The sequence below is a fragment of the Cydia fagiglandana genome, chromosome 4, assembly GCF_963556715.1.
Source record: "Cydia fagiglandana chromosome 4, ilCydFagi1.1, whole genome shotgun sequence".
Taxonomy (NCBI): Eukaryota; Metazoa; Arthropoda; class Insecta; order Lepidoptera; family Tortricidae; genus Cydia; species Cydia fagiglandana.
In genome coordinates this window covers 18367596-18390400 of record NC_085935.1, presented here as the reverse complement: position 1 = coordinate 18390400, position 22805 = coordinate 18367596, and the positions used below count along the sequence as shown (strand labels likewise).

At 35.0% G+C, this 22805-nt stretch overlaps 4 protein-coding genes across 5 annotated transcripts in view; 1 reads left to right on the top strand and 3 right to left on the bottom strand.

The window, feature by feature from the left end:
* Window positions 1–22805, top strand: part of LOC134663993 (dual specificity calcium/calmodulin-dependent 3',5'-cyclic nucleotide phosphodiesterase 1) — a 293727-nt gene that overhangs the window by 69662 nt on the left and 201260 nt on the right. The gene's annotated exons all lie outside the window — the stretch shown is intronic.
* On the bottom strand, window positions 5804–8413 carry LOC134663362 (maltase A1-like). The gene is made up of 7 exons (XM_063519725.1): window positions 8377–8413; window positions 7758–7937; window positions 7481–7638; window positions 6818–7399; window positions 6641–6748; window positions 6400–6550; window positions 5804–6016 (listed from the first exon to the last, which is right to left on the bottom strand). Exons 1-7 carry the CDS (start codon window positions 8411–8413, stop codon window positions 5817–5819), a joined length of 1416 nt encoding a protein of 471 aa, XP_063375795.1. The 3' UTR covers window positions 5804–5816.
* On the bottom strand, window positions 9581–13100 carry LOC134664178 (maltase A1-like). Its single transcript, XM_063520765.1, has 10 exons — window positions 12893–13100; window positions 12630–12809; window positions 12364–12521; window positions 12047–12172; window positions 11513–11968; window positions 11320–11427; window positions 11095–11245; window positions 10636–10831; window positions 10288–10425; window positions 9581–9656 (listed from the first exon to the last, which is right to left on the bottom strand). Exons 1-10 carry the CDS (start codon window positions 13056–13058, stop codon window positions 9590–9592), a joined length of 1746 nt encoding a protein of 581 aa, XP_063376835.1. The 5' UTR covers window positions 13059–13100; the 3' UTR covers window positions 9581–9589.
* LOC134663996 (maltase 2-like) lies at window positions 14070–22524 on the bottom strand. Its single transcript, XM_063520557.1, has 11 exons — window positions 22340–22524; window positions 21933–22112; window positions 19138–19295; window positions 18166–18291; window positions 17617–17873; window positions 16434–16620; window positions 15985–16092; window positions 15753–15903; window positions 15166–15361; window positions 14621–14758; window positions 14070–14204 (listed from the first exon to the last, which is right to left on the bottom strand). Exons 1-11 carry the CDS (start codon window positions 22494–22496, stop codon window positions 14135–14137), a joined length of 1728 nt encoding a protein of 575 aa, XP_063376627.1. The 5' UTR covers window positions 22497–22524; the 3' UTR covers window positions 14070–14134.

Here is a 22805-nt window from a genome sequence, read left to right as displayed (position 1 = left end):
AACGTCGCACATGACCACAAGCGTAGCAAGTGGTTAAAAAAGTGGAATCTTGAGTGTTGCGAGGGTTTCAAGGCACGAGAGGAGTACAAACTTTTTGCCCTGGTGAAACACAAACGAGACGTTTTCATCACACTAACGAGACGCATTGTAATAGCTGTAAAACATTACAAATAAATGCTTTAAAAGTTGGCCGTTAAAAACCATCATCCATACCTACATCCTACCGGTTAATATGAGCAAACAACTAGAAATTTGCACTTTAGACAGAGGACTGATTTCAAAGAATAAAGAGAGTCTTTTCAACCCGGAAATTCCGAGTAATACTTTTTAATTCAGACTAGGTAGTCACTACTCAGAGAACCTTTTATCGCAAAGTATGTATTTGTAAAAAGTATTTTGAAAATACCTATTTCGTATTTTGTATTTAAATACAAGTTCAAAAACTATTTTGTATTTTGCATTTGAAATAGTATTATCAAGGAAGTATTTGTATTTTGTATTTAAATACTTTTGATAAAGTATTTTTCACATCTCTGATCGTAATAACCCCAACGCGTCTTATAAAATTAAGCCTGAACCTTCGATTATAATTATAATGTTAATTACATTAAGAAAGTTACCAGTATCATAAATGTCAAGATCGATTGTAGAATGTGTAAATAAAACTGTTATAAGACATCCTTTGTAATTCCAAAGAGGATTAAACACTTAAATGCTCAATACGCCTGATAACTAGAGATTGGACAGATTGGCGTCATTGCTCGCAATAATGTGGACATGACTCCAAATTTGATTAAATAATTAATCATTTAATTATATTTTTACCTGAGTTTCAATTTTGTTCAGTCAATAAATAAATAGCACTTAAATATATTTTTGATATAAAAAATGAGTAGGTACCTACCGAAAAATTGGAAAACTTGCTGATTATTTTCTTTAATAAAACATTATAAGAAATCTTTGTGTTCTTTATTGATTATTAGGAATGAAAATTAAACCTCAGGTAAGATATAAATTAAATGATTAATTATTTAATCAATTTTGGAGTCATGTCCACATTATTGCGAGCAATGACGCCAATTTGTCCGATCTCTGCTGATAACTTACCTATAAGTAATATTGATATGTATGTAATCGAATTTAAACTGTTGCGAGAGACATAGGTACTAACATTGAATAATTTTACGGCGAGAGTGACTAAAACAAGTGAGTCCAAACCGTAAAATTACTCAATGATATGTATGTAACTAGAAGCATGCAACGATTTCTTAGATATCCTTGATAAGTTGTTTTATTATAAGTAAGTAATTCTTATTTTAAAGTATACTTTAGATGGTTTTTTATAAGTACCTATTTGTCTTTACATACAGGGTGAAACTGTTATCTCTGATCAAACTCTGAGGGGTAAATATGTAGGTGACACCAACTTAACAACTTTTACTATGGGCCCAACACCGAAATCGCGAAACAGAATGACGAACTAACTTAAGACTAAAATACTATTGGTTTCTTGAGAAGAAGTAAATCTAAATCTAACTATCTTACATACCGCTTTCAATATTGACCCTGTTATCGTATTCGTACGCTGATTCCATCAAAAAATATATTTTACAACAATAATATCAATAGTACAACTAATACGAGTAAAAGGTGTGGCGTATGTCCCTTCCACCCAGTGGTTTAATGAAATCAGTTTCTTTGGAAGCTTTGTGATGTAAAAACGTCGCAAATGGAATCCCTTTGAACATGGGACATATTTTGGTCAACCTTGGAAGGGAAGGGACGCGTTAATGTATTTCAAAGGTACTTATGGTTGAAGTATGTCTGCTAACCAAATACGGACGAATAGTATAGCTGTAAAGGGTTTTATTTAGAGGTATGCAAGTAAAGTATAGGTACAGTTTGTACAACTAATTCCTACTTCGACACCATGACGATAATGATTATCATAAAGTGGTGGCATCTATAGCTGTATTACATTCGGACGTTTTCAGTTGTGGGCGATTGTCGGCCACCCGCCGCGGACCGCGTCTGGTCAAGCAGACCACAGCCTAATAAAAAGAGTGCTATGATATATTATTTGGTGGTCATTATCTATTTTGATGATGACTGCAAACTTTCTGTTATTAGGTATTAACATAATTATTTCAACTGCAAACTCATGTAAGCTACAAATTGATTTCGTAGGTAAAAATAATAATTGGTGGGTGCTTGTAAAAATGAGATAGAAACAGACATAGAAATATTTATTAGCAAATAACACGTACATGATACATAAATGCCTATGGGTCCTGAGCTAGGATATGCTGAGCTGCTTTATATTAACGACTTGTGCTCCCTTGAACTGAAAAATTGTCGAATCATCACTTATGCTGATGATACAGCGTTGATAGTAAATGGTAAGGACTGGGAAGGTGCTAGAGTTGCTGCTGAAAATGCACTTCGATGTATCTCATCTTGGCTTACTGCAAATCTACTGACCCTTAATGTAGTCAAATCTAAATTTCTTACCTTTTCCCCAAATTCAACTTTACAACCAGAAGCTGGCTCAATGAAAATTGTGGCTCATAGCTGCTCGGACAATACCGCCCCTGGCATGACTTCTCTCTGCACGTGCACCCCTCTTACCCACTCCCAGTGTATTCAGTACTTGGGAATAATAATAGACTCCAACTTACGCTGGCATCATCACATCGAGTACCTAAACACAAAAATTAGAAAACTCATATACGTATTTAAGAATCTAAGATCTGTGGTCGGTCCTGAAACACTAAAAACTGTATATTTTGCTCTGGCGCAGTCCTTGTTATCTTATTGTGTTTGTGTATGGGGTGGGGCAGGTAAAACCTTACTTTTGAAAATAGAGCGGGCACAACGTGCTGTATTAAAGGTTATGACTAAAAAACCCTTTTTATATCCTACTTCTAAACTATATCGGGAATGCAATTTATTAACAGTAAGAGGTTTATTTATTCGACAGGTTATAATGAGGAAACACAATACCCTTGAATTTAAAGAGGATGGCAATTTAAATAGGCGTCGTACAGACTATGTCTGCGAGGTCCATAGCTTCCGCCTGGCACTAGCAGGACGGCTTTTTCACTACCTCAGCCCAAAACTATATAATAAAATAAATAGGCTACTTGGAATTTATAAATTGACATTTAGAGAATGCAAATTGAAAGTTACAAACTGGCTGGTTACATTGACATATGAAGAAATCGAGGATCTCCTTTCAGCGCATTCATACACACACACACACACACACACTCACACACACTCAGCACTCACATAACATACATATTATAAACTAAAATAGGCATGTGCACATTACTTTATTTTCTTATAACTATTTTTGTAAGCCCTTATCTTCTACTTTTAATGTACCTCATAAATTACCACTGTCACCACTTTAATTACTGTAACGTTATCACTGCAACTTGTATTTCCGGGGTGAGGGCCTGGAGATCTGTAATACAGGTCCAACCTAGTTCGGACTCCAGTCCCTCACAAAGGTTATTGTAAAAATAATATAAAACAAAAAAAATTGTTGTAAAATTATCCTTTGTGAGGTGAAATAAAAACATTTTTATTATTATTGTATCTCCTTTTTTGGAATCACGGGCCTGTAAATCCCGGTCTTTTGATAGGCTTGCGTGGGGATATAGATATTATTATTATTATTATTATATCCTGTATTTAAAAACCCAGTAGGATATCAAGTTTCACTGTATTAAAATAATAAACATCGCCTGATTATTTCAAATAGCAATTTCAGAAAATGAAACACTTGCAATACCGTTACTACTGTGTTGTACTAATAAATTCACATTGTACTTTCCCGATAGCGAAAGCCATAAAAGTTAAACTAGTCCATTAATATGAAAATCGGATTTATTCATAGTAATTTCAGATTAACATTGCAATGCAACTATTATTGGATTTACATGTGATGAAATTATTGCTGCTTCGGTTTTATGATTAAATAACATTGTACATTTTGAAATTAAATAACTGACAGTAGGTATGTATGTTGCATCAGAAATGCCATTTGAGACTTTGATCGCAAATATTTGAAATGGATTTGGATTTTCTTTTTATATAACTTTTAGCACCAACGATTCTCTTCCGACCACTCTCACGTTGGTTGCTTCTGTAATAGCACTGAAAGTAGCAAAAACAAATGAGCTAAATTTATTGACCGCATTAAAAAAATGTACAGTCAGCAACTAAAGCTGCTAAGCGGGCGAGGTGTTCAAAATTACCTTCACACGCTCTTAGTTATTATCTTAACAATAAAGTCGCGTCAAGATCAATTTGAATACCTGGCCAGCTTAGCAACGTCTTCTGCTGACTGTAGGACATGAAATATTTATTAAAAGCAAATAAACATATAGGTACATATCCGAAAACACATGATCGTTTCCTTATATTAAAATCAGTAACAGTGACGTTCTCGATTATATCATTTTTAGTGTTCCGTACAAAACTTTGTTTACGGAACACTTATGGGATCACTTCGGTCTTGCGAATCAGTTATTCTTAAATGAATTTACAAATTTTTGATTTTTAGTAATTACGATAATATAGCACTATCCCGTTGCTTCTTTGTGAGTGATCATTGGCTATCACAACCTCAAGATCACCAACGACGTTCTCGAAGTAACTTAAGTCAACAGAGTAAACTTCATCTCTAAAGTTGATCACAATTACGAAGGTCTCACCGTCGTGCCATCTAAAAAAAGGTTAATCAGAATAATTTATTTTGCCAATAATTTCATACAAGCTTTAAGTTGACTGTTATTTTCTTTCAACAGGCAACCAATACTCATCGAGACAGTTCAAGCCCAAAAGCAATTAGGTTGCGTTGTTTTATCAAAGAGTTCATATGTGTCGCTTAACTTCAAACTCGGGTAGATCCATTCGACCCTCTCAGCAAATAGCTACCCTGTTACCTTTTCTTAATACCAAAATCGCATAATCTGACACATGGATTTACCCGAGTTTGAAGTTAAGCGACTCATATGGCCACCTCGTGTCCATCAGATCAGCTCGATGGCGCTACATATCTGGGGGCAAGGCAGTTTACATGTAATGGGATTACATTTGTCACCCAACTAACATGCCCATGTATAAGAAGTTTCAGCTCAATCGAATAACGGGAAATGGGTTCACGTTATTCGATTGAGCTGAAACTAATTTAGCTTATAAGATTTGACCCCAACACACAAATACAAACATTGCAAGTTAAGTAAAACTTTGTAAAATTGACATCGCCGCTTGAGATAAAACGTAATGCAACTGTCAACGTAATCTTATCTGATGTTCGAGACACTACATAATAACAATAATATCAGAAATCATAACCTATCTCTGAATGTTACTTTGTTTGTTTGTTATGCGGTTTGTTTACATAGTTAACAAGTTCCATAGAATATATGACACTTTACTGCGAACCATATTGTCCATCTTCTTTAATATTATACTTTTGGTTTTCTATAATATTCGATTTTTTATTTAATTAGGTCCTTAAGTCACTAGATAAGTGTAACAATAGAATGAAACAAAGAGGTGGCCTATGTACCTATCACATAAACTTTTAAAACTATATATAGACAATTTATTGTGTGGAAACCATAATACTTTCTTTTTGAATTTACTTATTAAATAACTTTCACGGTTCATGAGATACAGCCTGGTGACAGACAGACAGACGGACAGTGAAGTTCTAGTACTGTTACTAAAACGGAATCCTGTGATTCCGTTTTTACCTTTTGGATACGGAACCCTAAAAAGATTCATTGAATACCGTAACATTACCTTCTGAATGCAAACACATCGTCGTTCAAAGCAATCGATTCAAATCTCCCAAATCTAAATGCGGGTTCTCTACGAAGACGAGCAAGTTTCTTGTAAATATTCAGATGTGACCGCTCAATTCCACGCTGCGCCTCGACGTTCAGGTTTTCATAGCCTTCTGCGACCGGTAACCATGTCTTGTTTGCAGTGGAGAAACCTTCAAAAGAGTTTCAATTCTTTAATATTGCTGACGAAGTCTGCGTAATAACTTAAGTTTACAGTACAATCGAACTCTTTATTCTATTTGTTTCGGTTTGCTGATGAACTTGTATATTTTCAAAAATATTAATGATATTTAGGTATATAAGCACAAAATATTTTTACGGTTAAGACTCTCTTATGTTCTGTTTGTGTTTGTTTTGTAAGTCTAAATCGTAAAATTATTTAATGTTAGTATGTCTCACAACAATTTAAAATGGACATTTATTTAAAGTCGAGGAAAACAAGGAGAGAACCCTTTGCGCAACCGTGGGACACCAGAATAGGCTAAAAACATAAATTTTCTTTAAATCTTAGTTATCATTATTTTTCTACACGTACCAGCATTTTTGTCAGAGTTCCACTGAAAGGGAGTTCTATTTGGATCCCGAGAATATCTCCAGTAATTTATTGGATCGTCAGAATTGCAGCCGCCTGGGTCCACTGTGTCTTCCCAGCTGACAAAACCGTCTATCATGCCGATTTCTTCACCCTTAAAAAATAGCGATTTTATTAAGTTTTATATCAAATTTTAATAATATTTGTATCGGTTTTATGTAACGCATAATAATAGTTGCCTTACCATATATGTTACACTTATTCCTGGGAGCAGCATTGATAGCATATTCATTGCGTCTACTAACTTTGGACTGTATCTAGACGCAACTCTACTTTGATCATGGTTTCCAGTCTAAAATTTCAGATTAACATTGTTATTTTATGATGGAAACATCTAAAAAGTTTTAATTCAAAAACTTACCACCCAGTTAGCCAATTTATCAATAGGTTTAAAAGTTAAATATTTATCAATTGCATATTTGATTTCATTTGCAGTAGATTGTCCATTGACATCCGTAATTAGTGCGAAATTGAAGGGAAGATGAGCTCCAGTGCGGCCACCTTCGCCGAAATACTTCATTGTATCCTGCGGCGTTGAATATACTTCAATCATCATTACTCTACTAAATCCATCTTTTGCTTGGTATTCGTCGTAAATATCACGCCATTGATAAACCATGTCATAAGACTCAGGCTGGTTCTTCGTATAAATGTGATTCAGATAAGCATGATTGAGTGGATCATCAAGGCTTTTACCAGACAAAGGTTCATCAGGATACTTCCCACCATGTTTCTCCTTGTCTACTTCAAACAGATGATTGATAGCCCCTACTCTTAATCCTGCTATACCCTTGTCGAGCCAGAAGCGAATAATATTCTTCATCTCCTCAACCACGTTAGGATTCCGGTAGTTAAAATCTGGCTGAGCAGTGGTGATCTGATGGAGGTAATATTTACCAGTTTCTTGTCTGTATTCCCAAGCACTTTTGCGAAATACACTAATCTGTGAAATTTTATAAAATAATACATACGTATGGTCTTAATCTGCATCTGTTTCATAGATTGTAACATATTGTACAGTTACCCAATTAGTTGGTGGATGCAGTTTTCCGTTTTCATCAACTACTCCATCTTCCCATATAAAGTAATCGAAATATTTCTTATCGCCTTCAAGAGCCTTTTGAAACCATAAACTTTCATTGCTACCGTGATTTGGTGCCAGGTCTAAGATTATTTTAATATCTTAAAAAAATTAAAATTATAAACGTTCATCCAGGGACAAAGTCAATTTCAACTAATAAAATGTTTTGAAGATGAGTGGCTACTACTTACATAATGTATGTAAATATATTGTTTCTTACCAAATTCTTTTGCTTTAATCATCAGTTTGTCAAAATCTTCCATAGTACCGTACTCATCATGGACGTTGTAGAAATCGGATATATCATATCCAAAATCGTACATAGGTGATTTAAAGAAAGGTGTAATCCATGCGGCATCAACTCCTAACTCCTTTATATACTCCAATTTAGATGTGATTCCTTCATTAGACAAACAATATGATTTAGGCACAACGAATTATGTTTATTATTTTATCAAAATTTTTGTTCTTATCAGATGAAAAAGTTTTTTGCAAAAATTTCTTTTTCGATACAAGCGTTTATCGCTGACTGTACTTTTCTTACGACAGACAACACTAATACTCATCGAGACAATTCTAGAAACCCCTAACACGATTAGGTTGCGTTGTTTCATCACAGAGTTCCTATGGCCACTTCCTGTCTCCATAATCAGATCAGCTCGATGGTACCATAATATTGCATTGTCATCCGATTTATATATGCATGCAAAATTTCTGCTTAATCGGAAACCGGGAAGTGGATCAAATTTAACTTGCAAGATTTGATTACAGACCAACAAACAGACAGACAACGGTCAGGTGAAACTAAATAAAAGCTTGTAAAAGAGTTAATGACATACCATTAAGATCGCCTATTCCGTCTCCATCACTATCCATAAACGATCTTGGGCAGATCTGGTAAAAAATAGTTTTCTCCCACCATTCTAACTCCTTTTTTGAACTTGTTCGATCAACAAATAATAACGGTATAAAGGTAACTAACAGTACAGGTAAAAAGAAAAATTCCTTCATCATAAAATTTTAAGGAGAAACGTGGTTACACTGAGTTTACTCTCATATCGTGACGATTTATATCTACTACGATACTAATCTAGGCAATATTGACGTTTATTATCAAGATTAAGATAATGTCAGTTGAATTCTTCAAGTATTGCAGGCAAACTTTGTTTGAGTGAAGAAAGATGAAATACTAGAGTCTACAAGAATCCATCTAAGCTAACTCTTTATCAACTTGGCAAGCGATATATTATGAAAGCACCACCATAATCTTTTGCCACACTTTTGCTGTTATATTTGTAAAAACTGAGACGGACGCTAGAACTTTTCTTATTAATCCAGTCAGCTGCAGAGAAAAGTGACGCCCCCTGCCTAGAAGTTTGTACGAAAAGGTGATAAGCAAATAGTATTTCTGTCTGTACTTATATATGTACCGATATCACTTATTAAAGCCTGCTTTTACAAAGTTTAATGACTAATTTTAGAATCAAAATTCTAGCCAACCTTATTATTTAAATATAGCAAATTCAACATTTCAGTTAATTTATAAAAAAATAACCCACCTGCCTAAATAACTCGCCACGTCATCCACTTGAGTCTAAACTAAAACTATAATAATTTGCTAATACCAAATTCATTCGTTATAATAATTAGTATTAACATTTAAATACTGATAGCTAATGAAGTGGACTGTAAATGGGATGATGGAAACAGGTTATATATTAAATTATTTTATTAATTAAATACAGCACAAATATGTTATCAGACGGGTGACAGGCAGACTGACTGTCAATCACAAATTGAAGGTTTCACAAACAATACATGTTCGAAGGAAGCCGCGTGCCAGCCAGTCTCCAACAAATACAATTGGCAAACAAATGCATTTTCTCCTTGAATAATATTATCGGGGATAAGGAATTCAGTAGGTACTTATGTTGAAACTTAAAGTAGTTTTTACATTTTACATTTCTCACTTTTATTATATTTTAACAATCAAGTAAATAAATAAAATCTTATTCTAAAAGTCGTTACCCTGTAGTCATGATCATAATTTATTTATTTCTTTCTGAGGACAAGCGCTTCGTAACCAGCAATAGGCACTGCATTAGCTTTAAATTTATCCCTGTAACAAAATTTATAGGAACTAATAAAATAAATGTATCATATATAAAATTAAAAGCAAATGTTTACGAATATAATATTTTTTTATAACAAGAGAATACAGACTGCCTAAATCTCTGGATTCCACTTCTAGCCAGTAACGAACATTAAAATGACTTTGAAACAATCTCGATCTCGCGTAATAACAATCAATTAATGAAGCTTTCCGAGACGAAAACTTTCAATAACAAAGTTTGAGGAGCGATGAACGAGTGATTACCATCGCATAAGTTGTCTACACGTGAATTTAATTATAACCACTCACAATAACTGAATTTTTAAGCATATTATGAAAGAAATGAAAGCTCATGTGTATTCCGTGTTAATTAGGTACGATAGGTTAGGTATCTTATCTACGAGTATGTAGGTAGTGAAAGGAAAAAAATATCATCGTCATAATCTAAATTATGTAGGTACGTGTCTAAACTCTAAATATCATGCATTTTTGCTTTGTTTGCATGTTTTTTTTTCATAGCAAAAGGTTATTCTTTTCATAATGTAATAATTTTTCCACGCAGTTAGCACACATGTATACACATTTTGCTTTGCTTATTTCCCTGCACATAATTTTTACGATGATATTTACTACTCACCCTTCTTTTTTCTCCGACTCTATGCTACTAAGCACAACTGCAAGGTCGTCTTCCACATCTTCAAAGTATGTCAAATCCAATACATAGTCTGAATCTTTCGTGTTCACGACTACTATGTAGATTTTATGGCTATACCATCTGCAAAATTACGTGTGTTATACAAACATACACAAAAATATAAAGACAAATATATCTTTGAATTATAATATTTCCATGTCTGATCAACTCCTATAAATTAGCGCATTATCAAGTTTTAAAGACTCGTAGGTTTTCTAATAAATCTCAGTAGGTATGAAGGCTTACTGCAGGCAGTAAAATTATTTTTGAAAGAGACATATTTTAAGTCACCTTCTGAAAGCTAAGACATCCTGGTTTAATGCCAGTGATTCGTAGCGTCCATATCTGAATACGTCCTCCTGTCGTAAAGCAGCCAGAGCCTTGTAGACCTTCAGATGAGACCTCTCAGCTGCTCTTTGCACTTCCACGTTCAACGTCTCATATCCTTCAGCTACTGGCAACCAGGTCTTGTCAGCAGTGGAAAAGCCTGATTAAATATAACAAGATTTCATTAAACAGCGTTCACGTCTGGACAAATATCACACTTGTTTTGCATGCACGGCTAGATAGAGTTAGAAGCAGATAAGTCTGCAATGATTTTGATAGCACACGCAGTGGAAGTGTTATTTATACGTCATAATTTCATAGACGTTTGAAGTTTAAAATAACACTTGCGCGTGCTATCAAAATCATTGTGAACTTTTCTTGGTCTAACTATATATGTATTCAATATGGAATCTCCACACTTACCTGCATTTTTCTCAGCGCTCCATTGGAATGGAGTCCTCTCAGGGTCCCTAGACCACTTTTCATAATTGATAGGATCATTAGGATTGCATCCAGCAGGATCAACGGTATCCTCCCAGCTAACATAGCCATCAACAAGACCAAGTTCTTCACCCTGCAACAGTTTGTGGTGTTGATGAAAAATATTTCAATAACTTTTATGCACGAAATCTTAAACGGACTTGTTACCATATATGTTACTCCCACTCCAGGCAGAAGCAAGATGATCATGTTAAGACCATCAACCAACTCAGGGTGGTATCTGCTTGCCACACGGTTGTTATCATGATTTCCAATCTGAAAAAAGTGCGATGAAGTTTAATTATCCAATAATGTTCAAATAATTTGTGCAAATTGTTTGAGTAGGTAAAGTTGAACTAACCACCCAGTTAGCATCTTTGTCAACAGGCTTGTATGTCAAAAACTTATCGATAGCTCTTTTGATATCATTTGCAGATGATGACCCATCAACATCCGTGATCAAATCAAAGTTAAAAGGTATTTGAGCTCCCTCTCTATCCCCTTCTCCGTAATACTTTACAACATCTTGAATTTTAGCGTACACTTCAGTCATCATTACTCTGGTCAATCCATCCTTAGCTTTATATTCATCAAGAATATCTCTCCAATCGTAAACAACGTAATAAGTTTCATTTTGGTCCTTTGTAAAGATATGTTCGAGCGAATCATGATCATTTAAAGCAACTCCAAGAGCTCCTGACAGTGGTTCATCGGGATACTTGCCACCCCATAAATTTTTATCCACCTCAAACAGGCAATTCACAGCATCAACTCTGAATCCGGCAACTCCTTTTTCGATCCAAAAACGAACAACGTTCTGAAATAAAAGTAACAGTTTTCTAATTGCTCTTTAGAATAAAATTACAGTGATTTTGTTTACTTATTTTTTTCTTACATTCATTTCTTCGACGACATCAGGGTTTCTGTAGTTGAGATCAGGTTGGCCTACTACGAATTGGTGCAGGTAATACTTTCCAACTTCTTCCTTGTATTCCCAGGCGCTATCGTGGAAGTGGCTCAGCTAAAATCGATGTTATATTTTAAATAAAACGTTATTTAGTCATTACATGTCATTTATAGATAAAAATATGATATGTTTACCTACTAGGGAATGCAAATCGGTTATTTTTTGTATGGAAATAATCGGTTTTTAACCGAAACCGCGGTTATTTCCATACAAAAAATAACCGATTTGCATTCCCTATTACCTACCCAATTATTTGGGGGTTGCATGTTTCCATCCTCGTCAATAACACCATCTTCCCAAACATAGTAATTATAGTATTTTTCATCACCTTGCAGAGCTTTTTGAAACCATTCACTTTCATTGGACGAGTGGTTAGGTACGAGATCTAATACAACTTTGATTCCTATAAAGAAGGATTAAAATTTTTAAACATTTTTTAAGAAATGAATGTTAGTATAGTAAGCTATATTTATGTATTAAATAATTAGCTAAAATGGAATTCGTCACATACCTACTTGTTCAGCTCTTGCAATCAAGGCTTCGAAGTCTTCCATGGTACCATATTCGTCGTGAACGGCGTAAAAGTCAGAGATATCGTATCCAAAGTCGTACATGGGTGACTGGAACATAGGTGATAACCAAATAGCTCCAACACCGATTTCCTTGATATATCCCAGTTTTGATGTGATACCTACAAAAAATAAATAAATTAAATAAAAAGCCAAAAGAGAAATCACAACTGATAAAGAATTCTTAAAACTTCAATCATCATACCGTTTAGATCACCGATGCCATCGCCATCGCTGTCAGCGAACGATCGAGGATAGATTTGATAAAAAATAGTTGTCTGCCACCAATCTAGTTTTGGTTTATGTTTTCTCTCAATAGCATTGCTAGCACAAAGAGCCACTAAAAGTGGCAGAAAAAATATTGTCCTCATTTTTTTAATACTTGTGCAAACAAATCGGATGATTAACTGTTTTGTATCTGGTTTGTGTGTGGCTTATATAGTTGTTCAAAAGTAGAACCCCCTTGAAGTGCTCCATAATCTCTGTTGTATCTTTTATCATTGACACCTTGAACTGTTTCATGATAACATTTTAAAAAGTCTGGCTTCGGTGAATTGAAAAAAAAATGTATCTACAAACATCTTATACCGGGTGTGGCCTGTAATAAGAGCAAAAAATTAAACTGTAGGCTGTAGGTACTCCTCACACTGACCAACATTTGTTAAGCGACTTTTAAAAATAACTTGCGGTTTGTTTTTTAATACACTTTAAAGTTTATTCTAAGACGCAATGTATTATCATTGTGATTGACGTTGCTTGTCACGCCTTAAACATAACAAAATTCGCAATAGATTGCGTCTTAGAATAAAATTTAAAGTGTATTAGAAATCAAACTATAAGTTATTTTTAAAAGTCGCTGAACAAATGTTGGTCAGTACCTATGAGGAGTACAGCCTACGGTTTAATTTTTTGCTCATAATTATAGGCCACACCCGGTATAACAGTTTTATCTTCACCGTTTAGGATAAATATTACAGAAGATTTTATTTTAACGTTTTTATAACTCGAAGTCTTAGAGAAAATAATAATACTAGTAGTAGTGGTAGAAGAAGCAGCTGTATATAGTCTTAACGCAAATAGTTGAAATTTAATGCTTTATTACTTATAATTAATAAGACCCCGGTCCCGAGCTTCGTTCTTGAATATCTTAGTGATACTCACAAAATACAATAATTTTAGATAATTTAAGGGTCGGCCTCTCCCATTTTAGAGAGGCCTTTACTCACAAGGAGATCCTGTCATTCAAATAAAAAGTATAGGTATAAATTGTATTATGTATATAAATATTAAAAAAGTTATATGTAGGTAACCTTAGTTTGTAAACATTAGTTAGTATTGAGTTGAAATAAAAGGCATTTTTATTATTTTTTTATTTATGATTTACTTTAAGGGTAAAAGTATTTTAATTAATTCTACATATATTTGGAATTATCATCTCTTAATAAATTTAAACCATCATCCGTAGAACCAAAGCTTCATCAGCAGCTAAATCCACGTGATTTGCATGAATATGGTCACTGAAATAAAATAAAAAATATTGATAACCTAAGATGATTTTATTAAAGTACAAACCTATTTCTTATCCTTGTATATATGTCGGCGGCCGATCGTAAGATCAGGCAGATCGTAATGTTCCTGTGTAATGTTTTGACGATAGTCACATTAAACCAATATATAGGTAGGATAGGTTCGTTAGGTTGCTTCAGATGCCCGAAGGGCAAACCGCCCAGAAATAGGAGCCCCGCGTAGCAGGGCTCCATCAACTCAGGGAACGAGTCAAAGATTTTCTCGTTTCACGATATGCCTAGGAATTTCACGATATGCCTGATCTTACGATCGGCCGCCGACATAAATACCAACTGGTGTTAAAGAGTATGCTAATTATCATCTGATAGACACTCGCTATTGATATTTTATAGACATATTTACTCACTTAATAGACCTGGATGAGAGTGTACTGCTGGCTTCGACCTCCATTTGTCCAAAAACCAGATCAAAACTTGTTAAATTGACAATATTGAGAGACCGTCCAAGATTCACGATTACAATATAAGTATCATCCTGGTACCATCTGTGAAAATAATATTCTATTCAATGCTTTAGGTCCTCCGAGAAGTTGTATCGATGACATAATATTGGCATATAAATTAAAATTTTGTCCGAAAACACAAAATCCAAAGAATGGGACATCACCTCAATTTTTACATGCAGGTTTAACGCTGGGATGGATAGTCATAATTAATTCAAGTGAAAGCCCCGACAAGCCACATCTAACTTTGGATAGTTTGGATTTCATGTCTTTAAAATCTGCTAAAGTCATGTACAATCATAGTGATGATTCATGAAACGAATGTTTATTACCATCCACTTAACAGATAACTGTCGACATTGTCGGGAAACTCCCCAAGCGTAGCTGTTAACATGAAGAGTATATCATGAGATTACCAAATATAATCACTTTGATAGCTGATAACTAACCTCTTGAATGCGAACACGTCGCGATTGAGTGCCTTGCTCTCAAAACGGCCTGCACGGAAGGCCGGGCGCTTACGAAGGTTTGAGAGTGTCCTGTAGACTAAGTAATGGGACTGGGCTGCCGATCGCTGATCTTCAGCGTTAAGGTTCTCATAACCTTCGCCTATTGGTAGCCAAGTCTCGTGGCCTTTGGTGAATCCTGTATCAAAAAAAAATCTATGAGACTACCAACCACCAACTATGTTTCATCATATTTCAATTTAGGCTGAACTTTACAAATATCTTCAATTTTATTATTAATAATAATTTATGTCACAAAAAAATAAGCGAGCTCATAACTATTTGACGTCCTTTTTAAAAGTAAGCGTGGAAGTTCAAAAAGACTGACTTGTTCATAACTTGAATTATTATAATTTCATAAAATATCATGTCATTATGGATTATCAATAGTTATGAGACGCGTATAGTCGTTAGTTTTCAAGCTGGCTCTTAAAGCTAACTCTTTGCCTATTGTAAGTAAAAAAAGGATTATACCTATTGTATGCAAAATTATTACTACTAGTGTTTAAAAAGATTTAACATAAAAGTACCAGCTTTACGCTCGGAGCTCCATTGGTACGGCGTGCGCGCACCATCTCTGTTAACTTCAACGAAGTTGATAGGATCGTCCGTATTGCAAGCAAGGGGATCCTTAGTTTGCACCCAGGCCACATTCCCATTCTGCATCCCTATTTCTTCTCCCTTAAAAGACAAAAGGTAAAATACAGTAGTATGAAGACATTCTCCACTCCTGAACTGAAAGTACCTTTTCTTTGTATTTACCATATATGATATCGCAACTCCAGGAAGCAAGAGAACAAGCATGTTAAAGGCATCAACTAGCTCCGGTCTCAAGCGCGTGGCTACTCTTGCCTTGTCCTGATTACCACTCTGAAATTAGTCGGTTTTACAATAAAAAATAATTTAAATAAAATCAGTAATATAACAAGGCTTCAAGATTAGGGAAGAAGCGTTACAAGTTGGTAGATTGATTTTGTTTGAAATGTTGACTTTCTTTGGATTTTATTGCAATAGCGAAAGCTTAATCCTACTTATAAAGTTTTGGGGAATTAAAAATCTTCACTTCTTTACCGGTTTTCGAATAGGTACTATCTCGGTATGAAAACTTCGCCATTTCGGTCCGAATTTGAAACCCCAATCGAGTCTGTAGGAAAGATAATCACCATGCTGATTCTTGATGGCTATACAACATTGAAGAAATATTAACTTACCATCCAGTTGGCTGGTTTGTCTTGCGGTTTGTACGTCATCCACCGGTCAATGATAAATTTCAAATCCCTTGCATCCGATTCTTTACGGAAATCGTCTATAAGTGCAAAGTTTACAGGAATCTGGGATTCTCCGTAATATCTCACCAAGTTCTTTATGTTTGACGGCGAGGATTCCGTCAACAGTAACCTGTATGCAAGCAAAATTGATTAAACTACGTTTTTTTAATTAATTGGATTTTCATTTCATGTTAATGGGTCTGGCTTATCTAAGGGTTTTCACTTATACACACTAGAGAAGGTCTGGGTTTGATTGACTAAGTTATTCCAACAATTGAGATACTCAGGCGCCTAGCCTGGTTATATGACATATTTTATCTTAAGGGGTCCACTGATTAACAGTCCGCCGGACGGTAACGGCCTGTCAGTTAGAACAAAATTTTGACAGTTCCGAACAACTGACAGGCCGATACCGTCCGGCGGACTGTTAATCAGTGGGCCCCTTTAGAGAAGATATTAGTAATAAGTAATATCGGTATATTTTTTAATAAATGTAACTTTTTAGTTTAGTTCTATAAGCATTTTGACTGTTAAAAATATTATACCCCAAGTATGTAAGCAAATTAATTCTAAAAGCACGTACTTTGATTGTTATTTTTGTACCAAAAATATTTAATGTTGTTTCAATCGTTAACTATGAGTTAACTTTTTTTTAAATCTCCGATATAGCCCAATATTTTAAATTATTTTATGCTCTTTTCGTAAGACTGAATCTAGTATTTAGGTAATTAGTTTGTATTGTTAGATTGTCCCAATAAAAGTGAAATAATAAACAAAAGAACGAAAAAGAACGAAATAATACCGGTATTTTTGTATGGAGCAAATACCGGTTTCCGACCCCTGGTTACATCGACAGGTGAATATAAGCCTAAAGGTGACAGTCCATTTCCAACGACAGCTGCATTACTGTTCATTTTACTATGGAAATTGACAATGACAGCGACGCGTTCAGTACCGGTAGTGCAGCTGCGGTTAGAAATGGAATGTTACCATTACACATGATCGTGATCGTTTGTAATCGCTCATCATCGCCGACGGTGTAGACGAGCCATGATCTACAAAACTTAACTCTGAAAATATGCCTTATCTGGGGTTAAAAAACAACTTTAATAATTAATTATATTACCTTGTAACATTATCCCTCAAAGCTATGCTGTCGAAAACCTCTCTGAACTGCGATACCACATCATATGATTCCTTCAAATCTTTAGTATAGATGTGGCTTAAATATTTATAGTCATGTTCTTCAAGCCCCACTTTGCCTGATCTGGGTTCGTCAGGAAAACGTCCACCAAAACTATCCTTGTCAACTTCCAACAAATGATTTACGGAACTCATTTTCATCCCGGCTACACCTTTCTCTAGCCAAAATTTTATTATAGTCTGTAAAAATCAGAAAAATTAGACACTTTTATAATGCTATAATATCCAAAAATCTAAATATTAGTATGACTACTCACTTTTAAAAAAATCTGTGGTTGTAAATTGTCAGTATATAAAGATCATTATTTATAAAAGTTAGTTTAACCCACATATTTAAAATATTGTCAAAATTCGTTCCATGTCATCCTGTCAGATTTAATTAAAAAAAAGAGTATATTTTACAAGAAGTTGCATTGTAGAAGAAACGAATTTAACTCGTTCAAGTTTAAATAGTTTTAGTTTAGTAAGTTACCTTCAACTCATCAACAACGACAGGGTTTCTGAAGTTCAGATCTGGCTGATGTTTCGCGAACTGATGCAGATAATACTGGCCTCGGTTTGCTTCATATTCCCAAGCACTTTTCCTGAACACGCTTATCTTAACAAACAATCAGAATGGAGTTAGACCAAATAAAATCTGCAATGATTTTGATAGCATACGCAGTGCAAGCTTATACGTCATAATTTCATAGAAGTTTGACGTTTAAAATAACACTTGCACTGCTTGTGCTATCAAAATTGTTAAAAACTTGTCTTGGTGTGACTCTAATTAAGAATTATCTGGCCATAGGTAAAGACTAGAAAAACAGGTATGTATCTTAACATAAAATTGTTAAAAACACACCAAGACAAGTTTGTAACAATTTTGATAGCACCAGAGTCACACCAAGCACACTCACACTCACTTAGAGTCACACATGCTTACATTAGGTAGCTTTTTATAACGAGACTGAGCAAAGACGTGAAATATTTTCATTAAGTAAAAACTGGTAACTGATTTTTTGATTTGTTGGGTCCACTTTGACCACTTAATACTCAAAAAGTATTAAGTGGTCAAAGTGAGGTCTTTATAAAGTTAAACATGGCTGCATATATTATGGTCATTCCTACACCAGATAAAATCATATTTCAAGTAAGTATAGGAATCATAATAATATACAGGGTCATTTTTGGACCGTTAGCTATATTTTGCGACGTAATTAGGTAGGCCATACTGAAAAACTTTTTCTATGAGACCAACTCCGAAATCACTAAAAAAATTTTTACCGTTTATAAATTTTGGTCGAGTGGATGTCGACGTTTTCTATGGGAAGGCCTCATTTTTTTTTGGGAGGTCGGGGTTGGTCCTATTGCAAAAGTTGTTCAGTATAACCTACCTAATCACCTCTTACAATATGGCTAACGGTCCAAAAATGACCCAGTATAGTCAAACAAAATATTATACCCAGTTGTTGGGAGGACGACGTTGGCCGGTGGTGTCTAAATAGCCTTCCCCCCAGACATACCAGTCGAAGTAATACTCGTCTCTGCTAACTGCTCTCCTGAACCAGTCACTTTCGTTGCTAGTGTGGTTAGGGACAAAGTCCAGGAGGACCTTAATATCTGGAAATTTTGTAATTATTGTACTATTAGAAGTATTAGAACATTTTAAATTATTTTAAGACAATATTTTAATTTGTTTTTATTTCAAGTAGAAACAGTACTATATAAATTATAAACTGAAATAAATGTCATACACTAAGAAAAAGTGACCAAGGCCTCCAGTGTCACAGGCTGGAATCGAAACAGCGTCCTCTGCTATCGCGGGAGGTGCCTGTGCCATTCGGCCACCGGGCCACAGAAAATTTTTCAAGTATATGCACTTATTAGTGAAGGCTTTTTTTCAGTTTTATTCAATTTAAAATTATGGTGTTTGTATAATTAATCACAAAAAAGGAGACCCTTAATTTGAGAACGAAACAATCCTATCTCAAGCGGTGGTCTTCTTTGAATTGTTAATATTCCGATCATGACATCGAATACATAATTAATTTTCCCGAAGGTCTACTCGGGGTATGAGGTCCTTCAAAAAATGAGTGTCTAGGTTTTTAAAGGGACGCTAAGGCATCCATAGAAAACGGTGACTGCTTAACACCAGGCGGGTCGTATGCTTGTTTACCACCGACGTTAGGGTGTTTCATCTTTGTATGGTGAAAATTTTTTTAAAATATTTTTTCAGACTTTGCTTTCCCCCTGAATTTCACTTATTTAAAAAGCTTATATACCAAATTTCAAGAAGATTGGGACACGTTTAGGGGTTGCACATAACGATCAGTAAATGAGAAATTGACTAAAACGCCCGAATGTATGTAAAAAAACTTTATTGAACATGCATTAATAGAAATACTATTTCAATTTTGGAGTTTTACATAAACCTTATTTACCTGTTGAATAACAGTAAACACCAATACAAAAACTAAGATGCTACATAACTAGAAATGGGTACGCCTGTACTGTGGTGTTCGACGACTCTCAGCAAGAATTGTTTCTGTTCTTCGTTTTTAACTGAATCGGTAAATTTTTTTATCAGAGCAATGCCTCGTTCTGCAGTATCATTAACTACCTTAAGATCATCAACGAAACCTTTAAGTGTATTGCCACAATATTCGGTTTCGGCCTGAACACCGAACAATGAAAAGAAAGTTCTTGTTTTACTGGAGGATTCTGAAATAAATTGGATTCTATTTCCTTAGCAATTTGACGTCGGTTTGTTAATCGAGCTCGGTGAACGGAAGACGCTGATATTGAAATCTGTGATACATCATGGCCGAGGCTTTTAGCGGTTGCAATGAACGATGTACTAGCTTGTCGATTTGAGAGTTTTTCTCGATCCCAGGTAAGGCTGTAAGTGTCTGGTCAAGAGGCTTGATTTTATGAACAGAGCGTGACTTTTTCTGAGGCGGCACGGTAACTTCGTCGTCTTCGTCGCTTGATGACGATGGAGAAGAATGGGCTGCTAGCTAGGGAATGCAAATCGGTTAATTTTTGTATGGAAATAATCGGTTTTTAACCGAAATCGCGGTTATTTCCATACAAAAAATAACCGATTTGCATTCCTTACTGCTAGCGTAACTACTGTATTATTTTCTGAAATCTTTTGATAGTGTTTTTTTCTTAAACGCATCAGTGTTTTCTCTTTTATTTGCTATTCTCGTCATTTTTGAGCCAAACAACTTGTCGATACCACTCATTGACGAACTCATGCGACCTTCTCTCTGTATCATAAGAAAGTCTTTATCACTTTGCAAAACGTCACTCCTTGTAAGGACATCTTGACACGCGATATCAAACAGGTCTTCCAGATCTCCTTTCCAGACTTGCCGTTTCATATTTGCCGTATCTAAGTTCCTACATTTTTCTTTAGCCAAAATTTGATATTCTTTTTTACAGTTTTTTTATTCCACCTCGGATATTTTCCTCACACTTAACATTAATATTAGCCTTCCGCCATACCTCCTTTAGCTTTATACTTGTTGATTTTGCACCATAGGAAAGTGTTTCTTTCATTTCTTTGTGATGATAAATAAACACTAATAACACTTGTCCCCTGGAGGGGAGCCGAGCTCCTAAAAATTCACCATAAGGAACTTTTTCAAGCAACCAGATTCCGCGTCTATTACTCATTTTTACAGTAAAATACCAACATAACCTATATCGAATACACTTTTAGCACTTATGTCTACCTATTATTAACATTAAATTACTGTAAGTAGTCAAATGACACTTAAGAACCCCTTATTAGCTTTCCTACCCTACACAGTAAAAAATAGGTGTTTGATAAGAAACGTATCAAAGTGTGCAACCTCTAAATATTTACCGATTTTAACGAAATTTGAAATATAAATCTTTTATGCAAATGAGATCGAAAAACCAAGCAAAGTGGAAAGAAAATTGAAAATTTGGAAAAATGAAACATCCTAACCGACGTGGTAGGTATTAAAAAAACACAGAGCGACGCACAGAGCTCGACATTAAGCGTGACGATCTAAAGGCCAGACCACCTGTGGCCATCACGTATTACGTCGGAGGGGTGCTGTTCTGCAGCGACTGTGGCCGCACTTTTGCTGCAAAGATTGGCTACGTCAGTGACCTGAGAGCGTACCAGCGATGCTCTCAGCGGTAAAAAAAGCACTGTAGCCGAAAATGGAGGAGATGATGAGAGAATGGTAAGAAAAACCGTGCAACTATAAAATAACTTACTCTTTTTTTGTGCTTCTCTTATAAGTTCCTCAAAGTCGAAGCTGGTTCCGAATTCGGAATGGATAGAGTAGTAATCGGATATGTCGAAACCAAAGTCGTTTTGTGGAGATTTGAAGATTGGGGACAGACATATCGCATCAATATTCAACTCGCTTAGCTGCGGCAAGCGGGATATAATGCCTGTAATTAATTTGTATTATATTCTGTATCTTTAGGTATTATAAATTTTTATTATAGTATAAAATATGTAGGCATGTAGATGACAAAAAATCGTGCTCCCGAATTTGACATCCATAATGTTTTTAAGGCATCTATTTTACAATAGCTGTCAAATTTAAAGTACAATTTTTTAGACTTACCGATGAATCTTTTGTAATAAGTAATAATAAGTTTTTTATTAGGAGTACCTCTTATATCACCAACCCCATCGCCATCTGTGTCGAGGAACGAACGGACGTAGATCTGGTATATGAGGGCACTCTCCCACCAGTCTTGCGTGAATGCTACTTCTTGACCGCCGTGAGCGACCGATACGGTCGCCACTATAGTCACCAGTTGCCACATGCTGCGTATTGGAATCAAGCTAAAAGGATTTCAAAATATTTCTTTTAAGAAACGAAAAACAGACGGTTTTCAAAACAGTAAGCATTTTTGTATTCTAGCTGAGTATAAACAAACTTGATTGGAAATATTAATCAATAATAGGCACCAAGTTAACTGTTCTAGTTTAATTTATCTGATGGTGTTTGTTGGCTTCTTCGTTTTATTGTTTTTCAAGAAAATCAGGTTAATAAACAAAGCCAGAGTTAAAAAAAACATATTTTACAAAGCATAAAATATAAAACTGTTCATAATTATAATAGTAAAAAGACG

Coding starts and splice junctions, on each gene's coding strand:
- LOC134663996 (XM_063520557.1), bottom strand. CDS start 22,496: ATGTGGCAACTGGTGACTATAGTGGCGACCGTATCGGTCGCTCACGGC. Junction 19,296..21,932: donor AAGAGAAGCACAAAAAAAGA/GTAAGTTATTTT, acceptor CAAAATTTCCAG/ATATTAAGGTCCTCCTGGAC. Junction 14,759..15,165: donor GACGTGTTCGCATTCAAGAG/GTTAGTTATCAG, acceptor TTATTTTCACAG/ATGGTACCAGGATGATACTT.
- LOC134664178 (XM_063520765.1), bottom strand. CDS start 13,058: ATGAGGACAATATTTTTTCTGCCACTTTTAGTGGCTCTTTGTGCTAGC. Junction 11,246..11,319: donor GAGTGGGAGTAACATATATG/GTAACAAGTCCG, acceptor AAACTGTTGCAG/GGTGAAGAACTTGGTCTTGT. Junction 9,657..10,287: donor GAGTCGGAGAAAAAAGAAGG/GTGAGTAGTAAA, acceptor ATTTTGTTACAG/GGATAAATTTAAAGCTAATG.
- LOC134663362 (XM_063519725.1), bottom strand. CDS start 8,413: ATGGATAGTGATGGAGACGGAATAGGCGATCTTAATG. Junction 6,749..6,817: donor ATAAATTGGCTAACTGGGTG/GTAAGTTTTTGA, acceptor CTGAAATTTTAG/ACTGGAAACCATGATCAAAG. Junction 6,551..6,640: donor GAATAAGTGTAACATATATG/GTAAGGCAACTA, acceptor CTATTTTTTAAG/GGTGAAGAAATCGGCATGAT.